Source organism: Piliocolobus tephrosceles, chromosome 9 (genome assembly GCF_002776525.5).
Source record: "Piliocolobus tephrosceles isolate RC106 chromosome 9, ASM277652v3, whole genome shotgun sequence".
Taxonomy (NCBI): domain Eukaryota; kingdom Metazoa; phylum Chordata; class Mammalia; order Primates; family Cercopithecidae; genus Piliocolobus; species Piliocolobus tephrosceles.
Window position 1 is genome coordinate 81985950 of NC_045442.1, and position 24286 is coordinate 82010235.

Consider the following 24286-nt stretch of genomic DNA (forward strand, 5'->3'; position numbering starts at 1 on the left):
CCAGTGAACTGCAAGATTTTCAGTGAAGCAGATTACTAAAAATGATTAAATGAAATGTAGAAACCAGGAAAGAAAGTTTCCAAGATACAAAAGTAATATCTCCAAAACCAGCAACTAGTCCAGAAAATTGTACAGTCAAATTCTTTCCAACGTTCAGGAGCTCTGTCTATGCAAGTACAAAAGAATGAGCAATTTCTTTTCCATGTTATGAAAAGAGCACAAGCCTAACACAAGCTGAACACAAGCATCTGAGATAGAAATTCTGCCAATGTTACTTATGCATCTAACAGGAAACCCTCACCTGCTATAACAACAACAACAAAAAAGATATAAAATAGCACAGTAAGCCAGGACCAATTTCTAGGAAAGGGCTCTTCACTTACAGAATGGAGACACACAGAAAAGAGTACTCTTCTTCTACTTACTGCTATCTTTCTGCGTATGACAGTTTGAACTGCCACAGTCATTCTGACATTATGAGAAAATTTAAGACTGTGGCCTGAGAACAGCCAAGTTGAGATATGAAAAAGACCTGGGCCTTTGGGCTCAGCAATGAATGGCTGAATTGGCCAACCCTGAAGCCTTCCTAGTTGCAGTCCTCTTTAATGTGAGATAGTAAGTCTTTCTTATTGTGTAATCCACTTAAGGTGGACATTCTGTTACCTGAAGACAAGCACATTCTGAAAATGTACAAATGTGAATTAAATTTAAGCTGAGAGAAAAAAGAAAAATGATTAATAATTTCTAAAAATCAATGAGGAGATATGCAAATTTATATAGCTTATAATAAAATATGATATTCAAGTCAATAGGGAAATGAAGGTCTGCTGTATAAATGGTAGTAGAAACCATTTAGTGAAAAAATGTAAAAGCTAGGACATCATGTCACAATTTATCCCAAATCCATCCCAGTTAGATGGTAGATTTTGTTGGAAAAAAAAAAATCAAACCACAAAAATAACTGGAAGAAAGTATGAGTAAACAGTATCTACTTTGCGAATTGGGTATAAGTTTCTAAAAAACGCAAATATAAAAAAATGCAAACGGATAATCTAATTATTTGACCACATGCATTTTTTAATGTCTGTATGTGAAAATACTTAATTCAAAGTCAAACTATTTATTGGAACAAAATATTGAACACAAATAACTATCAATTCCTTTCTGAAAGAGAGGTTATATAGGTTTACAATGTGCAAAGAACCTGAGGTATAATTTACAAAAATGTGAAATACAAACGACCAATAATTATACTTTAAAATGTACAATCTCACAAGAAATGCAAATCTAGTATATCGCTTTTTCATCCTGCTACCAAACTAGCAAAAATGCTTAATATATATTAACCATATTTTTTAGCATATAACATAGACTTTATATACTACTCATGGATGTGAAAGTTATTAGGCCTTTCTATAATCAATTTGAAAATACGTATCACGTACATTAGGAGCCTAAAAGAATTAATATTCTTGTTCTGGTAATTCTACTTCTTAAAAAATATAATATGGAAGTAAATATAGATATAATTAAAACTGTATGTATTTTAGATGCTCATGACAACACTATTCTATAATAAATGTGGTGAAAATACCTAAATATTCATCAGATAGGAAGATGCAATAAATGATGGCTGCCTGGAAGTTGAGTACTGTATTTCCACTGAAAAAATCACAGTTGTAAAGCACAAAGAAATGAGAAACTATTACCAATATAACATTTTGTAGGAAGGTCAGGATATAAAATATATTACAATAAATAGCAATTTAATAAATATACATATCATGATCTCTATATACAGAGGGAGAAAAAAAAAAACAAGAAAATACACCAGAAACATTAACAGTATTTATTTCTTGGTTTAAAGATTGTAGCTGAGTTTTACATTCTTCCTTTCATTTATCTGTATTTTCTGAACATTCTACTCTTAATGGGTATGTATTGATAAAACGCTACCTAAAATGAAATACTTAATTGCATCTTTTCCTTATTTCTTTACTGGGATGAAGCAGCAGTGTTTGTTTCAGTTCTCGGCTCTGTCAAAAATAGTTCTGCACAAGGGTTCAGAACAGTTGACATTTTACTTTGAAAATACACTGGAAGAATGTTAATCCATGAAGAGACTCAAGTTTATTTCTCTTCTGCAACTCACTGTGCACAGCCGGGAGTCTCTATGAGAGCAGCTTAATAGAGACACTGCACAGTCCTCCGACTAGATCCTCGCAGCCCCACCTCCACCCATATCCCCCTCCTCACTGCTGTGCCCACTTCCCAGGCTCCTAGCACCAACTGCTGGAGCCACCAGGTAAAGGCAGCTTCTACTTCATTAGGAGTTAGCCTTTTCAACCTGGCTTCACCTCTTACAACTTCTGAACCGGAGAATATGGGGCAATTTGTAACACCGCATAGTGGATCTGCACGAGAATGTTAATGATGCACTTTCAAGCTCAGGGAGGACTGAGGTCTTACGGCGTGGCAATCGCTGCACAAAGAGCAGTTATTACTCAGTGAATTATCAGCAGTCACAAAGCTCTCCCAGGGATGCAACATCAAGGGGGGCATTTGATTCCCATCCAAAGCCAGCTTTTATGAAGAATCAACATTGACAGAGAAGTTAGAAGAAGCATCTTAAACTAGTAAAGGGGAATGAGGCCCTTCTATTTCCCTGGGAAATCGCTGGAACAGGGAGGCTGAGCCAAGGGCAGTGGTGGAAATTTCAACTCAGCAGGCTCCCAGCCAACAGGAAGGGACTGTGATGCCCTAATGCTGGCTGGGGAAGGTTGGAGCAGAAAGCGAGATGAAGGGGAGAGGGAGTCACAGAACTGCATTACCTTAAGCTCAGAAAGGATGTTCTGGGTCCTCTGTTAACCCCCTCTCACTCCCAGAAAATCTGCCTTCCAAGCCCAGCACAGCATCATGCTTGCTGGTGCTATGTATCTCCCCAGTCTCTGGGCCTCTCTTTCCCAAACTTAGCTGTGCAGACCCCAATTCCCCACCTATTGCAACCAGCACATGTGCTTCTATGTATATTTAATACATTTGGGTCCCAGAAAGATCCTGCTTGACCAGACTTTTAGGGCCAGAGAAAAACTTGACCCCTGAACAAAATACTCCTTCAGCCTCTCTTGGTCCTAACTTGATTCTTGAAAGGAGAAGAAAGCAGCTCTGTTGTCTCACACCACATCAGGGTCTCCCTCATCCAGGATGCAAGGCATAAAACAAAGCCACAGGCTGTCCAGATGCTTCTGCCTACTTCCCCCACCCTCCTGCCCAAGGACACCCGCTGCCCTCCACTGAGCCACTGAATCGAGTGGATGCCACCCACAGAAAATGAGGTTCAAAGGGCCTGCGAGCAGTTGGCAATTCTCCCAGGGTTTTCAAGCACAAGGGACCCGGAGTTAGTGGAAGAGAATGAGTTCCCTACACCAGTGTCATTAGGATGGAGAAAGGCGGACAGCTTCAGCAATCAGGTCATGGAGAAATGTTTCCTCCGGGCTATAACTAGTGCTCCTATCCAAGCAAGTCATGCTTGTGGGGGAAAAAAAAAGACAACCATGTTTTTCTTCTTGCAATGATTACACCAACAACAAAACAGCCCTGAAAATAAAATCTTATCAGAGGTGAAGTTCCACAGATTCCTCACAGCCCTTGGTCTTTAAAAGGAGTGGATATCTGCTGCCAGGCATAGAAGGGGAGTTTGGCACTGCCCTGGCACACAGAGCTGAGTGATCCCAGCTGTACCAGCTCAAGGCTGCAAGAGGGAGCCTCCCATCTGTGGCCTTGGCTTTGGAGCTATAGTCTAGGGTACTGTCAGGCTGGAAGCTGTGTTTTAGGCCTTCCTGTGTCTCTCTGCTCTTGTGGAGTCTGAGATAGATACGCTCAGAGAAAACGCACAGTCCCATTTGCCCGAAGCTGATGCCCTGTGCCATATGAGCATGCTCTCACTGCCAAGTGCTGCACAGTGTCATTACACTGACTGACCCCTCCATCCAACAAGTAGGCTTATATTACCTGTAACTTTCCTCTGCAGAAACAAAGGTTCAGAAAAGGGAAGTTGTGCAAAAACTCAGGAGAGGCAGAACCAGGAGCAAAGCAAAGGCCTAGGTCAATGAGACAACATATGTACAATGTACCTTTGGATACTGTGGATGTTTAATAGTTCCTGCCCGCTCCCTACACCTAGCAGCTTCCCACACACCCCACCTTTGGAAACTTAACTACAGGTGGCTCTGACAGATCTGTCAGAGCTCAATCATGAGCTAAGGACATTTACATGGACATGTTCATGGCATCCTCCTTTGGAGATTCCTGTCTGAACAAAGAGAAACAAAGCCAAATAGAAATCTATAGAGGTCCTGTTACAGTTCTGAGCCCTGAAAAAAAATATGCCTCCAGTAGGATAAAAGAAGCATATGTCACCCCCCACCCCGCCAAGACAAATGTTAAACCAATGCTTGTGAGAGCTAGAAGAGTTTCCAGCAAACCTTTCCCCTGGTGGCAGACCCATGCCAGACAGTTCCAAGTACAAAACAGACAATTAATATTTTGCTAGTAGTTACACGGCAAGTTGATGACATAGACCTTTGATTTTTCCATACAAAGCTCATTCACTAAGAACACACTTCCTGGATGAGATAATTGAATTAGTATTTGTCCAGCACCCTGTAGTGAAAGGCGATCACCCACTCCTTCCCTCCAATGAAGGGGCTGAGTAATCTACAGTCTCTTGATACTACTTAATCTAAAATGTCTGGGTGACTCACTCTCCCTGAGATTTCCCTCCAGGGTATTTAGTTTAAGAAAATATATTGGTCTTTAATTTAAAAGATGCCTCTTGGTTTAAGTCTTAAGAAACTGCTCAGTCTGTGTCTGATTTGTTCATATATGGCATATACAATTTTTGCAGGGAATGCTGCCCCTGTCCAGCATAACAGGATCTAGGAGTCTGCCCAGTCGGCTCCTCCAGCAGCTGTGCACCTTGCATGGCCAAGAGAGCTGCGACCCCTTGGACTCTGACCTTGGGCACTCCTTAGATGACTGATCTTGGCACTGTTTTGGTGTGGCTCAGGACCCTACCCTCAAATTTGCCACCCATCCTCAATTTTTTTCTTCCTTATGTGAATGTCCTTTATTTTTAAGTTACCCTGATTTTCCAGCCCCACCCTTCACAGCCCCATCTCCCATCCGAAACCACCACTCAGCTCTGCCTTCAAATGCTGCCCTACCCCCATGATATGGTCCTAATCCCTTCTCCTTGGTTCATCTGAAACCTCCTGGACTTGCTTTAATGCACCCTAGGCCGCATCACAAACATTTGCTATAGTAAATCCCATTCCCTGCTTTCCCGATAACTTCCCCTTAGCAGTGATAAGCTGCCAGGCAGACAGATAACAACTAGGATATGTAGTTATTAAGGGCAGATTTTAAAATGACAAAAAGATACATTTTAACATAAAGCCCACTTGAAAATCAGCTTCCCTTCCAACTCAATTACATTCAGGCCTCCTGCTCAAAGCTCCTTATACTGAGAGATTCCAGCTCCCACTGGCTTCGGGGATTTTGAAGCGCGTTGCCCTGGCAACATGGAAGGCCCAGACACCTGAAACAGAAAGTGGAGGACACAGTGCCTCCCCCTCTCTCAGGCACCTGAGGTGGCCAGCAGGGTGCCAGGCACAGGACTGGAGGGTCAGCTGCTTGAGACAAGGCAGGGACCTCCACAACCAGCATTCCCACCAAAAGAAGTGAGTGGGAGACGGAAGGAGCTGGCAGGCAGGACCTAACTTCAGAATAAGACTTGGGGATGAAGGCAACTGCACCAGGACCATGGTCAATATGAACAGTTACTTCGGCAGCCAGCTACACTTGGCAAGCTTTTTCATACGCGAGTGACTGAAAGAACCCTCCTTACCTGGTGGGAGTCCCAGTGCAAGCCCATATCTCTTGTGGTCATGACCCAGACCAGTGCTGACCACCCATCCCCGTCCCCTCACCAAGTCTCACAGCTTTGGGCATCCTAACAGACATCATAGGCCAGCCCTGGCTTCTTGGACATCACAGGTCACACCCTGGCCCTCCATGGGAAGTCACAGAATAGTTGCTAGCCAGCTCCATCTAGGATGCCACCAACAAACCTCTGAGCTCCAAAATGTCATCAAGCCATGTATGTCAGACATTGTGTCACAATAAATTATTGAAACTTCAATTATTTATATGACCAATCCATGACTCTCTCTTCCATCACAGAGTGGGCTAAAAATTCCCCACCTCCCCATCACACATGCACCCAGGCCATCCCAGCCTCTCCCTGGTGAGCTAGTCTTTTGCCCCATCTGTCACTGATGAGCTCTACACTGCTCCCTCCCTGTTCCCCAGCTCTCACACCCTCCACCAGTCCACACATGTGTCTTTCTACCCTGGCCCTCAGGAGCAAAACCTTAGAAGTCCCCCACCCAGATTCTCAGTACCCCAACATCACTTAGCCTTTGCCTCCCCCCTCTAGCACTGCTCCTAGCCAATGCTGAAGTCAGGCTAGAGGGCTCTTTACTGAGGGCTTATCCAGCCCCTGCTGAGAGCTCATTGCTTGCAAGGACTGTCCTTCATGCTCCAGGCACCATCATTAGTGGAGACATCTTCCTTCGAAGTGTATGAAGTGTGTACATGTGTGAGTGTGTGAATGTGTCTGTGATTACATGAGGCTGTGCCTGAGTACATGCCAATCAGTCAATGCTTTCATTATTTCCAGAGAAGATCAAGCCCCTGTGGCCTTGGTCTTCTACACCATGAGTAGTCCCATCTCTGGTCTCTCCTGTACAGGTTATTTCTGGAAGTGCATCCAAGCCAGTGGAGTTGGCCGGGCCCAGGACACAGCCAGCCACTGACCACACCAGGATACCCACCATCAGCTCCACATTGGCTCACAGTGACCACATCCGAGGTCCTTCAGTTGGATAACTGTTCCAAGCCCTTACTTGCCATATGGGCCTCTTTGTCCTAGCTCTGTTAGACTCTTGGTGTCATGGGTCCCCTTAACTGTGGGGATCCCCACCCTGGATAAAAGGCCACTTCTCCACTATCTACAATCCTGAAAAACTGTTCTCTATCCCCTATAAGAGGTGGAAGAAGAGGGAAAGTATCACTGGGAAGACCCAGGCTGCCACCTGCACCAGCACCAGCATCAAATTAAAAAAGCCAAACCTCATTCTGAGTTGTTCAACTCATCTGTCTCTCATTTCTCTTTCTGCTGGGCTCTGGCATTTTCCAATTTTCACCCTCCTTGCAGCTCCGTTTTCTGTTTGTGGCCTTGTCTCACTCTTGGATCTGGAGGACACTCAGGGTGTAACGTCTGTCTCCCGCCTCAACCGCAATTCACACTTGTCCCTGTAGTTGGGCTGATTTCACTGCTCTGAGAAAACACATTGTCCTTTATAGCCTCCAAGCAGCCCCCCTGATCCAAGCAGTAGGACCCAGTTGTTACCAGGTACCCCTGCTCTACTCAAAGAGACTCCATTAGTGACAATTTCTATTTGGAAACCTCTCTGCACCTACTCCCTAGCATGCTATATAAACACCAGCCAATGGTAACATCAGCAGAGAGAGACTGGGAGGGAGGATATCTGTGCCAACTAACATTTGCTGGGAGCCCAGGGATCCTGTAGCTGTTGCTGTCTTCAGTGGCACCATAGTAGGAAGATTGGAAGATAGGGAGCCTGGGGCTTACCTTGCGCATGTCTTTGCCAAAAGTCTCACTATAGGTAGTGCCCAGGATTTCAAATTGGACATAGGGATTCGAACTGTCCTCCCGAAACTCCATCACCCCAGTGAGGCCAGTGATGTGGCCCTGCAGAAGAGGAGAAAAACCCATTGGAAAATCTGGTTAAAGTAGAGGATGGGGTCCCAAAGCCTAAGAGGAGCAAGGAAGTGGTCACCAAGAAGGGAGCAATCAGTCTTGAGACCATGGACAGGCTGTAATGAGGACAAGATAGGCTGGTGGTCCTAGGCCCTCAGAGCAGGATCAGTACTTTCTAGGACATTTGCTTATGGGAGAAATCCCTAAGGCTTGCACCTGTCATTCATACCATCTATATGCTTAGAGTCCCTGCTATGTGCCAGGCACCATGCTAGCCATGAGATTAAACAGTGGCAGCTTTTCTCCTTGCCCTCTTGAAGCTTAGTCCTCCCCTTGCAATCAGTTCCAGGGGCTCACCTTAGCCTGACCCAAGAGGAAATTCAAAGGTCAACAAGAGACATATCAGACACATGATGTTAAGTTGCAGGGCAGCAAGCATGTGCATTGGAGGGCACAACCAGGTCCCAAGCTTGGATCCTGACTTTGCCACCTGTGCCACCTTGGGCACATTGCCCATCTCTCAGCTTTGGCCTGAACTTAATCAGCTCCACATCATAGAACCCACAAGGACTGAAGGAGAAAATAGGTACAAAGCACAGCATCCAGCATAGACTCCTACCGTCCCCCTGCCTGTGTCTACTGGCTCAGTGGGCTCCATAGGAGAAGGAGGCAGCAGGAGGCTGAGGGAGCCATGGTAAGCCCCTTTCTCTCTCCAAGCCCAGGGTGAGATTCTCATCCAGATTTATCTCTCATAGTCCCTGTGAGCCTACAGAGTCCCAGAAACACCTGGCCCAGAAGGGGCCCTGGCTCTGCCCTGGGCTGTAGTAGATTCTCACCTACACTACAGCATGTTCACTGCTACTGAAACCACATGCAGTTCATTGTGACTAAACTCCTAATGCTATGGATTTCCCTAAATACTCTTTTGAAACCTCTAAAAGTCAATTCACTCTAACAAAATGGTCCAGAGATTACTCAATTCACTTCAAATCCAGCTTTCTAATTCAGTATCCCTCCTCAGCACATGAGATACATCACAAGCACACATACAGGTGCACTCCTCTCTTGGGGAGTGGTGGTCTACATAGAGGGGTACCTTGCAGACATGGGATAGGCAGCTGCCTCCATTTCATACCTACTTGACAATTGCGGCCAAGGGCAAGTTGCTTAGCCTCTCAGAAATTCTTATATTAAATTGAAGACAGTAATGATAGTATGTATTCGTGGACCACAGTTCACCTGGCCTGCAGATGCTGGGACAGGAAGAGTGACGAGGACAGAGGAATGGGGAGGGGCCTACTGGGGCAGCCACACAGAGCCTAGCTTCAGGCCAGTTGCTAGAGGGGAACACAGTAGAGGTATAAGAAGCAGCCTTTCTTTGGCCAGGTTGGGGGTGCCCCTTCACACATACCTTTTTTATGGTGTCCAGCATGGACCTCCCACCGTTCCATGGCTTAGTGGACTTCCGTATGCAGTTGAGGCTTGCCATGCTATGCCACTTCCGGTCCTCCAGCTTCCTGTGAAAGGCGTTGGCCAGCATCAGAACACTGTCATACAGATAGAGGTTGGAGATCTGCAAAAACAGAGGCAGTGAAACCCTTTCCACAGGTGCATTTCCAGAGAGCTTTGGAGAAACCCACAGAAAGAAGGAGGAATGCAGGATGCCAACACTAAGCTGTGGTGCCGAGTATCTATGCCAAGATCCTTGGCTTTTAGGTGTACGTTCAAAAACCCAGCCAGCTTCTGGAGTCCTGAATGGAATAAGGCCTTGCCCCGCCTCAGGAACTAGAGTGGGAGGTGCATCTGTACATCAGCAAGGAGAACGCTGATCTGTAGCTGATTGAGATGTGCACACAGGCAAGTTACCCACTCACGTGAGGGAGGATGGAGGGAAGGATAAGCAGAAAGCTCAGGGTTGAAGGATTAGTGGGATAAAGGGAGGGCAGAGCATTTGCAAGGGCATGAAGGTGTCAAGAGACAGGGCCAGGTACAGCACAGTCCACCAGAGTTTCTTGTAAAGGACCAGCTCATAAAGATTTTAGGCTTAGTGGTCTCTTTTGCAATTGCTCAACCCTGCTGTTATAACTTGAAAGCAGCCATAGACAATATATAAACATATGGGTGCAGCCATGTGCAATAAAACATTATTTTCCAAAACACGTAATATACTGGATTTGCCCTATGGGCCACCATTGGCAGATCCTTGGGTTAAAGGAATTGAAAGCAGCACAAGACGACTGTGTCAATGGATACAATACAGAGGGAGCAGGATCAAGAGAGAAGCAGGGATTGAGCCCTGCAAAGACTTAGGGACTTGCTAAGGAGGAATAGCAACACAGGTGACTGTAGGGGGAAGGACGCCATTGTTGGGTCTGTATACAGGAAGCTGGAGATCAGACCTGGGCTCAGAAAGACTTCTCTGGTCACTGGATGGGCCTAGGGTGAATGGTGGCCTGAGTGACGAGGTAACAGCGAGGACGGTGGTAACAAGAGATGAGGATTCTGGTGCCTGCTGTGCAGTGGAGCCACTGCCACCCAGGGAACACATTTGGGATTTGCAACTGTGCCCATCTGAGGACCACCCTTCTGCTTAGTTGTCTGATGTGAGCTCAGTGGTAGAGGAGACACATGCCTATCTCAGAGCTCTGGAGAGCAAGGCCATGAGTGAGAATCTAGGGTAGCAGTGTGAAGAACGACACTACAGCATCGGGGCCCAACCCATGTGTGGGGTCCAGGGTGGGCAGGCCAGGCTCAGCCTCCTGAATGTGGCTACAGACCCCAATCTGGATGTGGAGGAGCTGGAAGACAGAACCCGCCCTCCCAGGCGCCCAGCGGGAGCCCACTGGGAGAGAAGCACAGCATTGTTCTCAAATGTTACCTTCACACCACCCCAGCCCTCCACAGGGACACTGGAGCACAAAGGAGAGGAGTAGGAGAAGGGAAGGGGGTGAGGGCGAGGTAGTGTCCACCCTCAGTCAGGTTTGTGGCCCCCCACTGATAACTGTTGCACAAACAACCCTCAGCCAAAGTGGGTCAAGGGGACCATTCTCTGAACGCCTAAGCAGCAAGTCGTCTGCTAAAAATATTTTAGAAAAACAAAATCACCAGATAAAAATAGGAGATCGTGTCAGCCTCACAGGACTCCTGCGAAGATCAAATAGGCTCCTTGGGCTGCAAAAAGAACCCCTCCTCCCGCAGCCTCACTCCCACCCTCCTCAATATGTCCCTGTACTACAACACCTCTGTGCCTTGTTCTCTGCCCGCAATTTACTTCCTCATGTTTCTTAGTCCAGGTGCTCCAAAAGCAGAACCTTAGATCAGAACTTAGGTGGCGGGAACTCTCCAGCAACTGAAGCTGAAGTCTGAGATGAGCCAATAGGAGGTGCAAGGGCATCACAAACATCTGCCCTGTTATGCCTGCCCAGTCCTCAAGGGCCATTCCCAGCATGTCACATCCAGGCAGAGCTGACTGCCACCCCTGTAGGTGTCCTTGTGCACAGACCATTGTTGAAGAGCTCTGTCCTGTCTGTCACGGTCCTGTCACCCAGCTCTGACCACTGTGGGCTGCATGCCCAGGGTCTCTGCATGCTGTAGGTGTGATAGGTACGTGGACGATGGCCAGATGTTGCAGAGGTTTCAAGACTGTGCTAAAACCAGAGCCTTGAACTGAGGGGGAGCAGAAGGTCAGTGCCTGGGCTGACCCTCTTCAGGGGCCTGCAGCACACAGGAGCTTACTTGACAGCAGGGAGAAAATTAAGTAACACCACCCACCGGGAGCTCACCCCCCACTGCACGCAGAACACTATGACAGAACTGTGACCTCAGCCACTTGAGGCCTAGAGGAGCATTCCCTCAATGAGCAGGACTATTTCATTCTTTGTTGCTGGCAACTCCCCAGCCCTCAGGAGCCCCCACCACTGCATGTGTTTTAAGTCTTCCTCCCCTCTGGAAAACAAACCCATGATGGAGATGTTGTTATAAGGAATATAAGCCACTTAGAATTGCTTTGTTGTTTTTGTTTTTGTTTTTGTTTTTGTTTTTTTCTTTACCCAAAAGAATAACTTGAAGCTGAGAATCCTTATGATGTGAAGATTTCTCTTCTCAAGACATTCATGGGTCTAGCAGTCACCCACTCATAGCTGCTGCTATTTAACCAGCCAGGTCTCTTTGACCCCTACCCCTATCCATCCACACACTTACACATCAGGGCAGAGTCTACAGCACCAGCTCATCTGTGGCTCTGACCAGAACCCAGTGGAATCTCCCTTTCACTTCAGCACTTCTATTCACAATGAATCAAGGTACTCAACAAATGTATGAATGCAGAGAGATCTTGAAAAAAGAGGAAAAAGCAGGACATGACTCAGAAAGGCCAAAGGAAGCCCTCAGTCCTTCCACAAGTATGTCTGCTTGGAAGGGCAAATACATCCCAGTTCACAGGAACAGGCTTGAGCAATGCACTTTTCCAGGCACAGATAGGCAGGCCTTCCCACTGCCCACATATCACCCTGGATGTACCCTCTTCCATTACATATGTTGTCAGCTCATAAATGTGTTTACCTCAGCAAACTTTGAGCTCTTTAAGTACTATCTCTAGAACTCAGCACCAATCAAAGCACATAGCTGGTACTTAATGTATGTTTCATAGCTGAACACATGGTAGACACATGTATGCACAAACGGAAGGGTAGATGAGTGTGTAGATGTATGAGTAGATGGATGGATGGATGAAGTGATGGATGGATGGATGAAGTGATGGATGGATGGATGGATGGATGGAGTGATGGATGGATGGATGGACGGATGGATGGACAGACGGACGGATGGACGGACGGATGGATGGAGGGATCTTCTCAGAAGGCATACACTAACCATGTTTTACAAAAAAAGAGAAATTATAGAAAATGAATCGCAGATAAAAGAGATTTTATCCCTCCCACTTTGACTTTGGAGAGGCAATTTGTTCAAACAGCAATTTGTTCTTGTCTAAAACCTCCTCAAAACATCTTCTTGATCTTCCCAAGGAGCTGTTTCCATCTACTGCACTTACTCCTAACTGTTCCCTGGTAAGATGTTGTCTCTCCCTGCCATGGGCATAATCTAACACTGCAGCAGTAATCTGTGGCTCCCCCATCTGCACTCCAACCTCAGCATCCTCATGGAGGTGACCTACTTTGTGCAAACTGACTTTAGCTGACAGTTCACTGGTGGCAATGCAGAGGGTAGGAAAGGCCCTAACCTCACAACCGATTCTGAGAAGCGATTTTTGGATTAAAAAAATCACAAGTAGATGGTAGAAAGGCAGTTTAAACTTGGGGCCCTCTCCAGAGCCTGATAAACATAAGAGAAGCCTTTCCTCAGGGAAGATAGCTGGATACCAGTATCAGGGTTGGTCATGTCGAGCCCCTGAGAAGGAAGTGTGGAAGGAGAGAGGCTTCCAGATGCATGGATGCTCACTCGTCATTGACCACCAGGGACCAACAGCCCAGGCTGGAGCCACAGACCACAGGTGCAGAGAATGAGGCCTGGTTTGAAGAAGTCCTTGCCTCACTCCCTCATATTTTAGGATAGGCACAGCACAGAGTCCATCAGCAAAGGTAAGGCAAGCAAGCAGATGCTGTCACTATTTAAACCATCATCCCCATGCAAGCAGGAGCCCAGGGCTCTGGGTGACCTAGGAACACTGCAGCATAAAGTTCCAGGAACCAAAAAAGCATTCCAGGTAAGAGTAAATTTGAGAAGCAAACGACAGGTCAAAGTGCCAAGGCCACGGGCATGGCAGAGGAGAGAACTGGCAGCAAAGCAAAATACCTAGAACCAGGTCAGAGATGCCAGTGGGAGTGAAGTCAAGGCCAGAGAGAAGCCAGGAAAAGGGCTTGAGGCCTTCCTGGGAGCCCGTGGGCTCTATTATAAGTGAGGAGAGAGCTGGAAGAGGGACTGGATGGTTTCATTTAGCCACCCCAGAGATTTGCAGTAAGTTCCTCTTTCACTAATTACCATATAGTACGACTCTCACACTAGGGTTGCAGCTTAGGCAAGCGGTCTAATAGGATCAGCAACAGCTTTGGATTCATCCCAACCTGGACCAGCTTTGCTCACAGCTGGACCCCAGGTCTCTACAGTAGTGCCTGGATACAGCAAGCACTCAATAAATGTTGATTGAACAAGTGAAGTAGATCTCCATTAGCATCCATTTGCTGAGTGATGTTGAACAAGCTGTTGAACACTCTGCGACTTACCTTTATAACAATAAAATACAGTGTGATCTGGGCCCCTGGAGAGGTGCGATGTGGCAGCCCTGATTTACCCACCTGTGGAATGCAGATGGTAGTACCCCTATGTGCCAAGTACTATTCTAAGATCTTTGCATGCATCTTCATTTTCAGAGGGAGCAGAGACAGAAAGGAATAGAAGAGGCAAATAAAATATCTAAGCAGCTTCCTGATTTCAATATGTATGAGCTGAGAGCTCCTCCAGGGATGTCCCCAGAAGCTGGGGTCAGCACAAGTCTAGATGCAGAACATGAGAACTACTGAGAAAATGAATTTGTATCCTCCAACACCACTCATCCTCTCTCACAAAGTCCCTTGGTCCCTAAAGCCTTCCAAAGGCACGAAGAGAACATGTCTGACTCCTATAGGCTTGAGGGTCAGAGATCAAGCAAGAATCAGTATTGAATATTAATTCCCAGTCCCACCTGAAATCTGCTCACCTAAGCACCTGTGTACATGTCCCTGGCCTCCTCCAGGTCCCAGCAGCACAGCCACAGCTGCCACAGCCCCCAGGGTCTGAGCCACACCTTTCAGGGCTACATGATCTGAGGTGTTGCAGGGCGGCCCTTTAAGGGAAAGGCCACTTCTCTGACCCTAGGATGTTTCATAAAAGGTACCAACACAGGAAGGCTCAGAGAGTGTGTGTTGCGTGGTGAGGGGTGGAGGGGAAAGCTTTATAATACCCTGACTCTGGTTCCTGAGAGGGAGAGTGTGGCCCGCTGCAGTCAAAAGCCAGACATTCACATAGCAAGGCTGGCTCAGCCACGGGAGCCTTTGGGACAGTGGATTCTGCAATGAGATCAGCAAGGTGTGCAGGGGAGGTGGGGAAGGCAGGCAGGGTATGGCTGGAACAAAGGCCAGCTGCAGTCCAGTATCCATGGAAGGCAGGTGCTCTGTACTCCACCCTCTGCCCAGCTCAGGGGTTTCAGATGTCCTCACTCAATGGTCACCTCCCATTTTAGGGGTGGAGTTCAGGTGCCCTTATTTTTCCCTAGGGAGATGGTAACCACTGGTTAACCTGTCTCCAGTCTCAGATCCTCCCTTTCCACACTGCATAGAGTTGCCTTTCTCAGATACACATCTTCCACATCACATCACCAAGGGCAGAGTCCCAGTCACTGTTGTCCCCTCCAAGTTACTTCGCAACTTCTTGCCTCTCACCCCGTGCCCCAGGCACAATGAACTCTTCCCCTGCTCTCTCAGGCCTCTGGGCCTGTGCACATGCCAGTTTCCCAATCAGAACATGCTACAACATGGAAATTAAAATTCCCAATTTTGAGGGGTTTATGAGAATTAGGAGGGAACATTTGTGAAAGGTCTAACGTAAGAATAAATGCATAACAAATGCATAAATGGGTATTTATGGAATTACTGAAAGTTGAATAACAGTTCTAAACATGTTCTTAGAAACACGAAGTTAAAGAGATGTCAAGGCATTTGCAAAGAAGATGCCTCTTCTTAGAAGACAAGTGGTGGTGGATAGAGGCTGCTGGGGAAAGAGATGGGAGCTCTGTGTGAATAAATGTGGAACTGGCCATCTTCCACCAGAATCTCAGGCTGTGCATTCCCCTGAGATGGCAGGATCCTGGCAAGGTGTAAATTTCCAACATCAGTTACCCAAGCAGGAGGTGGGTCCTCAGAAAGATAACGGGAAAGGTAGGAGGCGTCTCTGGGAAGCAGGAGAGAACTCAGCCGTGAGCTCTTGTTGGGGGCTTGCAGCTCTTGAAAGACCCAGGTGGACACTCTTGGCTGCTGGATAATTAGAGATGAGTCACAAGAAGTTGACTGAGGACCAGGGATGGAAAAATAGATTTTTTAAAAATGTATTACCAGAATTTCTATTACATCAGTAACTATACTTTATTTAGGAAAATATCTTGTGTCAGCAGGAGCAAAGGCCACCAGTAAGACTGTTAAATTGATCTTCATGAGAAAATAAGGAATCAAGATCCAGAGGCAGGAAATGGATGGAGCACTGGGGGCAGGGGAGCAGTGCTCAGAAACACTCCACATTCTCCAGCGGGGAGGGGCTTCAAAGGCTGAATCCTGCTTGAGCAGTTATAATGCAAATGCCCCACCCAACATCCCACCATGTGTAACACTGGCTCTGAGGCTCCCGAGGAGATGTGAAGGCTGCCTTAGTCCACTCAGGCCACTGCAACAAAAAACCACAGACTGGGTGGCTTATAAGCAACAGAAACTTAACTTCTTACCGTTCTGAAGCCTGGCAAGTACAAGATCAAGGTGCCTACAGATTCTGTGTCTAGTGAGGATGTGCTTTTTGGCTCATAGGTGATGCCTTCTCATCTTGTCCTGGCAGAGTGGAAGAGGAGAACTCTGGTCTCTTCAGCCCCTTATAAGGGCACGAATCCCAATCATGAGGGCTCCACCCTCATCACCTCCCAAAGATCCCACCTCCTAATGCTGTCACCTGGGGGATGGGGTTTCGAAATAGAAATTTTGGAGGGATACAAACATTCAGACCACAGTGGATATCTTGTACAGAAGGGAATTTGTTGTCTTGTTGAAATCAGGAAGGCACTGACTTTCCACCTGGGCAAGCACTGGGCAGGGTGGAGGCAGGCACATTGGAAGCCCAGGTGTTCTGGTCTGTTATTGAATCCCTGGAAGCAGGATCAGGACCAAAGATAATGAGCATGTAAGTCCCCCATGAAATGTGTTGAGGTCCTCAGGAGTGCTGCAGGCTCCCAGGATGATCCAGCTAAGACCTCTGCCCCCATCAGTGGGAAAGGGAGAGGCCCCTGGAACACAGGAGGGTGTGTCTGCTGGATGGCCAGACTGCCTTCCTGGCAGCAGCACATACCTTCTCTGTAGTAAATCTGGGGGTATTCCTGGCAGCAGCACATACCTTCTCTGTAGTAAATCTGGGGGTATTCCAGCCTAGTATTTGTTATGCTCTGGGGCCCAGGGAATTGTTGTGCATCCGCATTATCAAGGTAAAAATCATCCTTGGAGGCGAAGGAAGATGAATCGCAGGCCAGGGTCAGAACCAGACTATTATCCTCCCAACACCAAAGCTGGAAGTGTGGGAAATGTTTTCATTAAGAAAGGCTGCATTTCCTCCAGGCTTTTAAAGAGCCTAGTTTTCTCTTCCCTCTGTCATTAATCAAGCAAAGTGGACTGTTCAGGGAGACATCACAGAGGCAAACAGCAGGAACTGACCTCTGACCAAATCCTCAGACAGGTTGTGGTTGGCCAGCAAAGTTTGACAAGCAGCTAACAGAGGGTCCAGCGGGGAGGACAAGTTGACACACAGATGTCACAGCTTGAGAAATCTATGCCAGGTGAAGTCTCTCTGCCAAACTGCTGCCAGTCCAGCTGTCCTGGGATAGGGCACCACAGTCAAGCCTCAGGAGGAAGCAGATGGTAACAGAGGGCATGGGGGATGCAGGGAGCTCTGCTCACTGCTGAATCTGAGGGGATGGTGTGAAGAGTAAAGAGGGCTATCTGTCCACACCCAAGGTTTTCTGGGCTCCAAATGCACGCATGGCCACCTGCAGCCAGAACAGCAGCTGGTTGCACCCAAGGAGAACATCTGTGCAATTGTCTCCGACAAAGCCTTCCCCACTCTCTGTGTTAAATGCTCCCATACGGATCTTTAGGGCTAAGTAAACCATTGAAAGTGACATGAAATCCAAGGTAGCTGGTATGTGGAGGCTCGGTGAAGCTCCAGAGGACAGGCTTCTACCAACAGGTTGACAAAAACCTTTTAGCCATGGAAGAGTACAGAAAGCCCTAAAAAAAGGGATATTAGAGGGAGAGGGGTTGAAATCCTCTAATAGATTGTGTGCAGCACAGAGGAAGAACGATTCCATCAAGCCATTCGACAATTTTTAAACACACAAAGAAGAGAAATTTCAACCTGAGGGACCATTTTATGGTAATACCACATTAGCCCCCAAAGCTGAAGTCAGGGATCTGGCTCCACAGTGACCACACAACACTGTTTATATCATTTGCCTGTCACCCCTTAGAAACACATTTGAATATAAATGGGGGGATGGCTATGTGATAATATGCCTCTTACTTCAGTTGCAGCCCTGATGTCACAGGGCAGTACAGTTCCAGAGACAGAGTACGTTACAGATTCTCCTCTGAGCAAAGACGTCCGTGAAATCTTAGCAAAGTCTCAGGGTTCTGAGGGACTGGTTATCACTTTTATTACTGGCTGAGTCAGACAAATCCTAAACTAACTTATCAAGGAAACAAGAATGAGAAACACACAAATAAGACAGTGCTTTGTGGGAAAAATAAACAACAGTGCTGCATGCTGGCAAAGGCAATGCTTTTGGAGCACTAGGGATCACATATTTAGGTATTTTTCTTCCAAGGGCCTTTTGTTCTGCTAAATAGGAACCAAACTGATTTGCTATAATAGTCCTTGGTTGGCTTTAGAGCACAGAAAGCCCTGACCACAGGCCTCATAGAGGATGACAGAGTTTCTGAGGCCAGCTCAATAGAGAAGCCAAGGGATGGATGCTATTGCAAAAATTCCCTGTTCTTCTTGGTCCTCCCAGAAGCTTCTAAACCAGAATGATCTTCCCAGGAGTAGCCATTTGGTGGGGGGGGACTAAAGATGGACTGGAGAGCTCCATTTCCAAAAGGATCTTCACTAATTTCATCAAGACAAAGCTAATAATCCATGACATAAATGTTTTTTTCTTTCCTTGAGTTAGTTGTTCTAAACATGTTAGAGTCTTCTCGATAAATCTCACAGCTAGAGGCTAGTAGAAATTAGTTTTCCTTCCACACTGTCATTAAGAAAGAAGTGGTAATAGCTATGGAGGAAACTGGAAGGGAATGGCTTGTAAATGAGATGAATCTACAAGATGCCTAAGTAGTTATTGGGCAGGATGAGGAAATAAATCCACATTTTCCTCTCATGATACTGCCTCGCAAGGAAGCAGATGCAACAAATGGAGACAGAGATTCCTTTAATAAAGTGTTTTACATATATATAGAGAGAGAGGCATCTAGAGTCAGTTTAACTTGTATTGAGACCTGCATTCTTAATAGATTCATCCTTTAATTCCTTATCGAGTGTCTTCAATGAGCAGAGTCTTGTGGTCTTGTATAAAGAGCTACATGAGTCTAAAAGACATAGCCTCTCAACTCCCAAGCAAGGAAGCTATGATTCAGTACCCATGGGAGAGATGTGGACAATAAGTGGTACACAAAACCTGTGATAGGGGGCTGGAAAGATAGAAACTGCCCTCCCACCTGCAGTGATGCCTTTAAAAAGCACGCTTTGGAGATAGGTAGACTAAATCACACCAAAAAAAAAAGGGAGGCTATGTTCAGCCCTTCCATGGAAACCCTAAATGTACTTGTCCACACCCTCAGTAATGATGATAATAGGTTAAGTATCCAGTATCTTAAATGCTTAGGACCAAAAGTGTTTTCTTTTGGGATTTTTTTTCAGATTTTGAAATATTTGCTTTATATTCCAATTCCAGTTCAGCATCCCTAATCCAAAAATGCAAAATCTGAAATGCCCCAATGAGCATTTTTTTAGTGTCATTTTGGCACTCAAAACTTTCAGATTTCAGAGTATTTCAGATTTTGGATTTTCAGATTAGAGATACTCAACCTGTACTGCTAATAGCTCAGCTCTGAACTGAATGCTTTCCGTATGTTCTCCCATTTAATTTTTATTATGGCTCTGGGGGTTAATACTCTAAACCTCAATTTAGAGAGGAGGGACCTGAGGCACAGAATGATAAACAAATAATAATAATGAAATAATTGGCTAGTAACTAGAGTTACCAGGATTTGAACCCAGGTGATTTGATTCCTCTTTTACTGTTGCTGCTATTACTACAAGATTCCTGTAGTGTTGTACTTAAGCTTTGCTCTTTATGCAGTGCCTGCGTCTCAGCAGGAACAGAGGGAGGTGTAGTGTCCCAGGGTTCCTGGGTCTGACACTGCATTTACCTCATTTGATGATGTTCGGCCACATATTTGGGAGCTGCGCCTTTGTTTCTCCTCTCCATGGGCACGTGTCATTTAAGTAGGCCCTCAGATAGATTCCCTTTTGAAACCCTCAGTCTCTCTTTCTCTCTACTCCAGTGAAAAGACTTTTTGTATCCAATGTGTCTGATATGCAACCAAGGGGCCCACCTGCGCCTTTCACCCACAGCAAAAGGTGGCATCACAGGTCCCAACAATAAGCACTTTCCTCTTTCCCCTGCTCCAACCTTTGCAGACACTTCTGTGCCATGGAAAGTGGCCCCATCTTTGTTCCTCAAGGAGACTGAGTGCAGTTTAACTAAGACCCAGAGAATGATTTAGGGCATATGAGGCAAGGGTGCCATGTATTTGGAGGGAGGAAGCCCTTCAAGGGAGAGAGAAGCTAGAAAGACCCTGCAGAGAGTGAGACCTTCACAGGCTCTGGCCCCACAGAGAGCAAAGGGATTCCCCTCTCCTGGTGCACTGGGCGGGAATGGGCACACTCTCCCTGAGCCCCATTGTCTAAGGCCATTTCCATCCACATGGAGGCTGGCAGTGATGACTACAGAGGCACAGTGAAAGGAACTTACTTGGCCTTCACCATTTCTTCCAGACTCCACATAGAGGAAGGCAGAATAAACCAGCAGCACCTCAACATAAACTCTTGCACCAGGGCCTTTCACTCTGACTCGGGTGCCCAGGCTCTTGAGTCTATGAGTGCTGCAGGGGCCTTGGGTCCACTCTCTTCGCCACCCTTCTGCCACCTTAGAAATACCCCAGACACTCTGGTGGGCTACCTGGAGCAGAGGACACTGGTGGAATGGAGATTATTCCAGCTAAAATCAATGTGTGCTGTGTTTCCACCTCAACCAAGAACACATTTATCGTGCCTACCATCATTGAGACATGTTTCCTTTTTCTCCCTACATATGAGATTATAGAGTAGATTCATTCCTTTGGCAAATTTGACACATGTCCACACCCCACTCAAGATTCCAATAATTCCCTTCTACAAAATGTGTGGCCCCTTTTACAGTGAGAACAAAATGTTATGGGGTGGGGCTGATACTCAGGTGGCAGGTACAGCCATCTCTGTTCGGAAACTCTGATTTCTACCCCTCATGCCTGGCTGGGTAAAGATGGTGGAACTAGTTTCAAATGCTGAGGGGAAAGCATATCACATGTACAAACTTCTGGGCAATTTCCACAAACCCAACTGGAAGAAATTTCTTTCTGTCCTGTGGCTCTCACTAAGCATCAGTGAAAGTTTTCTGAGGCACCACATTCCTAACCTAGAAGTGGATTTGAGGCTGCCAGTGGGTACTCTCCACACTGCTTCCCTGTTGCTCCCAAACACCCAGAGAGAAACCACCTCTTACACCAGGCACATAGCTCTCCATCATATTCCAAGGCCCAAGACAAGCTAGTGCCAATTGCACATACTTAGGGTTGAAGGAATGGCCAGAAACACTTGGTACCTCTGGCCTTGGAAGGAACCGTGTGCGTGGGGTTCCATGTCATGGTCCTGCTGCCCTGCCCCTCCCTGCTCAGCTGGGCATCCAACAGTGTCCTGGGTGACCCAAGCCTCAGCACTCAACCTATGTGCTGGGATAGTCCCAATTTGCTTTGCAAGGGTCACGTCTGTATTAAGAAGAGCCTAAAACAGGTTCAAAATGATCACTTCCCAAAGAAGACTCCATCCCCAGCCCTGCCAGACGAACACATTCCCACAAAGCAGTCATCACAGAGACATAAGAGACAGGAATCTTTTTACCCTCTATGCATGAACTTTTAAATACCAGAGACACCCAGTGAGCCAATAAGCCCTGTCTGCTGACAACAGGCATAATTGCCTGCTGGTACTGCTCAGAGACACTGCCCAGTCGACCGGTTTCAATTTCAACAAATGACAGAGCTAGTAATTGAAGTTAGTGGCAACAGGAGGCCCCCACATGTCTCCCTTGGCCAAGGGTGTGGGTGAGACTCTTGGTGGAGGGCACTGGGGAGAAGAGGCTCAGCACTGACCTGCAGCATCTGGAGGTAGCCTTCCTGGGGGTCGCAGAGCAGGGAGGAGATGCGGTGGTTGTTCCTCATGCATTTCTGATTGTCCTTTGCAGACGGAAAGATTTGCCGGACCACGGTCATCCTTCCAAGGGCACTATGGACCAGATCCAAGATCTCCGGGTCACTGATTTCCTAGAAGAATAACCAGGCCCATGCTTACCATCCACTCATGAACTATCTCTGCAAGAGACCTATCAGGAGGCGTCTAGGCCAGCAGCCTGAAAAACTGATGCCAAAGAAGGCAAGGGATTGGGCCCAGGTCACACAGTTCATTAGTTGCTTATTCACAAATAATACTTGCTATCCTTTAGGGGCAAACAAGATTAGTCAACATTTTCCCTGAAGGCTAGAAAAAGATGTTTGAGGCTAAACCACTGAAGCACTGGTTTCCACAGGTGTGAAGCTTTTAGGAACCAATGCTGTCAAAGGTCATGGTAGACGTTAGCAAGAGAGAAAGGTTAACTTTCCTTTTGGGAGTCACCTACCTGATTCTGACAGGGAAAGCTGGGTTTCTCTGCCATAGCTGATCAATATACAATGAGTTTCCCTGAATTCTTCTAGAATTACATTCATTTTACAAAATACTTGCTTATGAATTTTGATAATATATCCATTCATTTATTCACTATTCATTCCACAAAATCTACCTACATCTCTGAAGTTTGTTCTGTACTAAGCACTGTGGATACAGCCAGGAACAAATCAGGCCCTATCCTGTCCCATAAATCTCATGGACATCCTAGGATGGAATATGCCGAGTTCCAGGGCTAAGGAAATCCATGCGCTGTCCATACTGACTACACAAAACCCTCTGCTCACATTAACTCATTTAGGCTCACAACATCCCATCCTGGTATGATCCACTGTGGGGCACAGAAATAGCAAGGGGAGGAGACCACAGGAGCTCTTTCCACAACAGGGCTTCCATGAGGAATCTGACAAGGGGTGGACTTGTGATGGTTAATATTGAGTATCAACTTGATTGGATTGAAGGATGCAAAGTATTGTTCCTGCGTGTGTCTGTGAGGATGTTGCCAAAGGATTTTAACATTTGAGTTAGCGGTCTGGGAGAGGCAGACCCGTCCTCAATCTGAGTGGGCAACATCTAATCAGGTGCCAGCATGGCTAGAATAAAGCAGGCAGAAGAAGCTGGAAAAAGCAGACTTGCTAAGTCTTCTAACCTCCTTCTTTCTCCTGTGCTGGATGCTTCCTGCCTTTGAACATCAGACTCCAAGTTCTTCAGCTTTTGGACTCTTGTACTTACACCAGTGATTTTCCAGGGGCTCTCAGGCCTTTGGCCACAGGCTGAAGGCTGTACTGTGGCTTCCCTACTTTTGAGGTTTTGGGACTCAGACTGGCTTCTCAGCTTGCAGACAGCCTATTGTGGAACTTCACCTTGTGATCGTGTGAGCCAATACTCTAATAAACTCCCTTTCATATATACTTCTATCCTATTACTCCTATCCCTCTAGAGAACCCTGACTAATACAGATTTCGTTTCTGGCTAACAAGTTCTGGAGGAGGAACTTGTTAGCCAAAGTGCCGCTGGTAGGCAGGGCAGGGTTGCAGTTGAGGAGCTGGGGTTGCTGTGGAAGGAAGGTGGAGGGAGCTGCCAATAGCTCCCTGTTCCAGGTAGAGGGTAGAGGCAGCAGGGAGTGTGAAATGCTAAAGCCTTAGGCAACCTGAAGAGGGACAGAGAGACTGCCCTCCTGCAGGGAATGCTTGTGAGGCAGAAGGAAGAGTGGTCAGAGGCAGGGCTAGAGCCCCATTCAGGGTCAGATGGGAGAACATAGGGTCAGGACACCCCACAAAATGCCCATACTAAGGGAGACAAGGAGCCCTTGAAAGGATCTGGCCTCAAACAAGCCATAGATTTACAGTTTTTAAAACCTCTGACTGCAGTAGGGAGAGAGGATTAGAGAGGAACAAAACTGGAGGAGAGAGCAGAGAAGAGAGCACCCATCTCTGTAGCTAGGTGCAACATGGGAATTACAACAAAAATGGAAACTAACACATACAGATGCTCCTCCACTTAAGATGGGCTTATATCCTGACAAACTCATCATACGTTGAAAATATTGTAAATCAAAAATGCATTTAATCCCCCTTGCCGACGAACATTGCAGCTTAGCCT

General features: G+C 46.6%; 1 protein-coding gene across 1 annotated transcript in view; it reads right to left on the minus strand.

Moving 5' to 3' along the window:
* The window catches only part of GRID1 (glutamate ionotropic receptor delta type subunit 1), a 786921-nt gene that overhangs the window by 269627 nt on the left and 493008 nt on the right, over positions 1-24286 (minus strand). The window contains exons 6-8 of the mRNA XM_023226082.3: positions 22114-22284; positions 9258-9419; positions 7718-7837 (exon numbers count right to left, since the gene is read on the minus strand). Of these exons, the coding sequence (XP_023081850.1) occupies positions 7718-7837; positions 9258-9419; positions 22114-22284 (453 nt within the window). The remainder of the gene's footprint in view (positions 1-7717; positions 7838-9257; positions 9420-22113; positions 22285-24286) is intronic.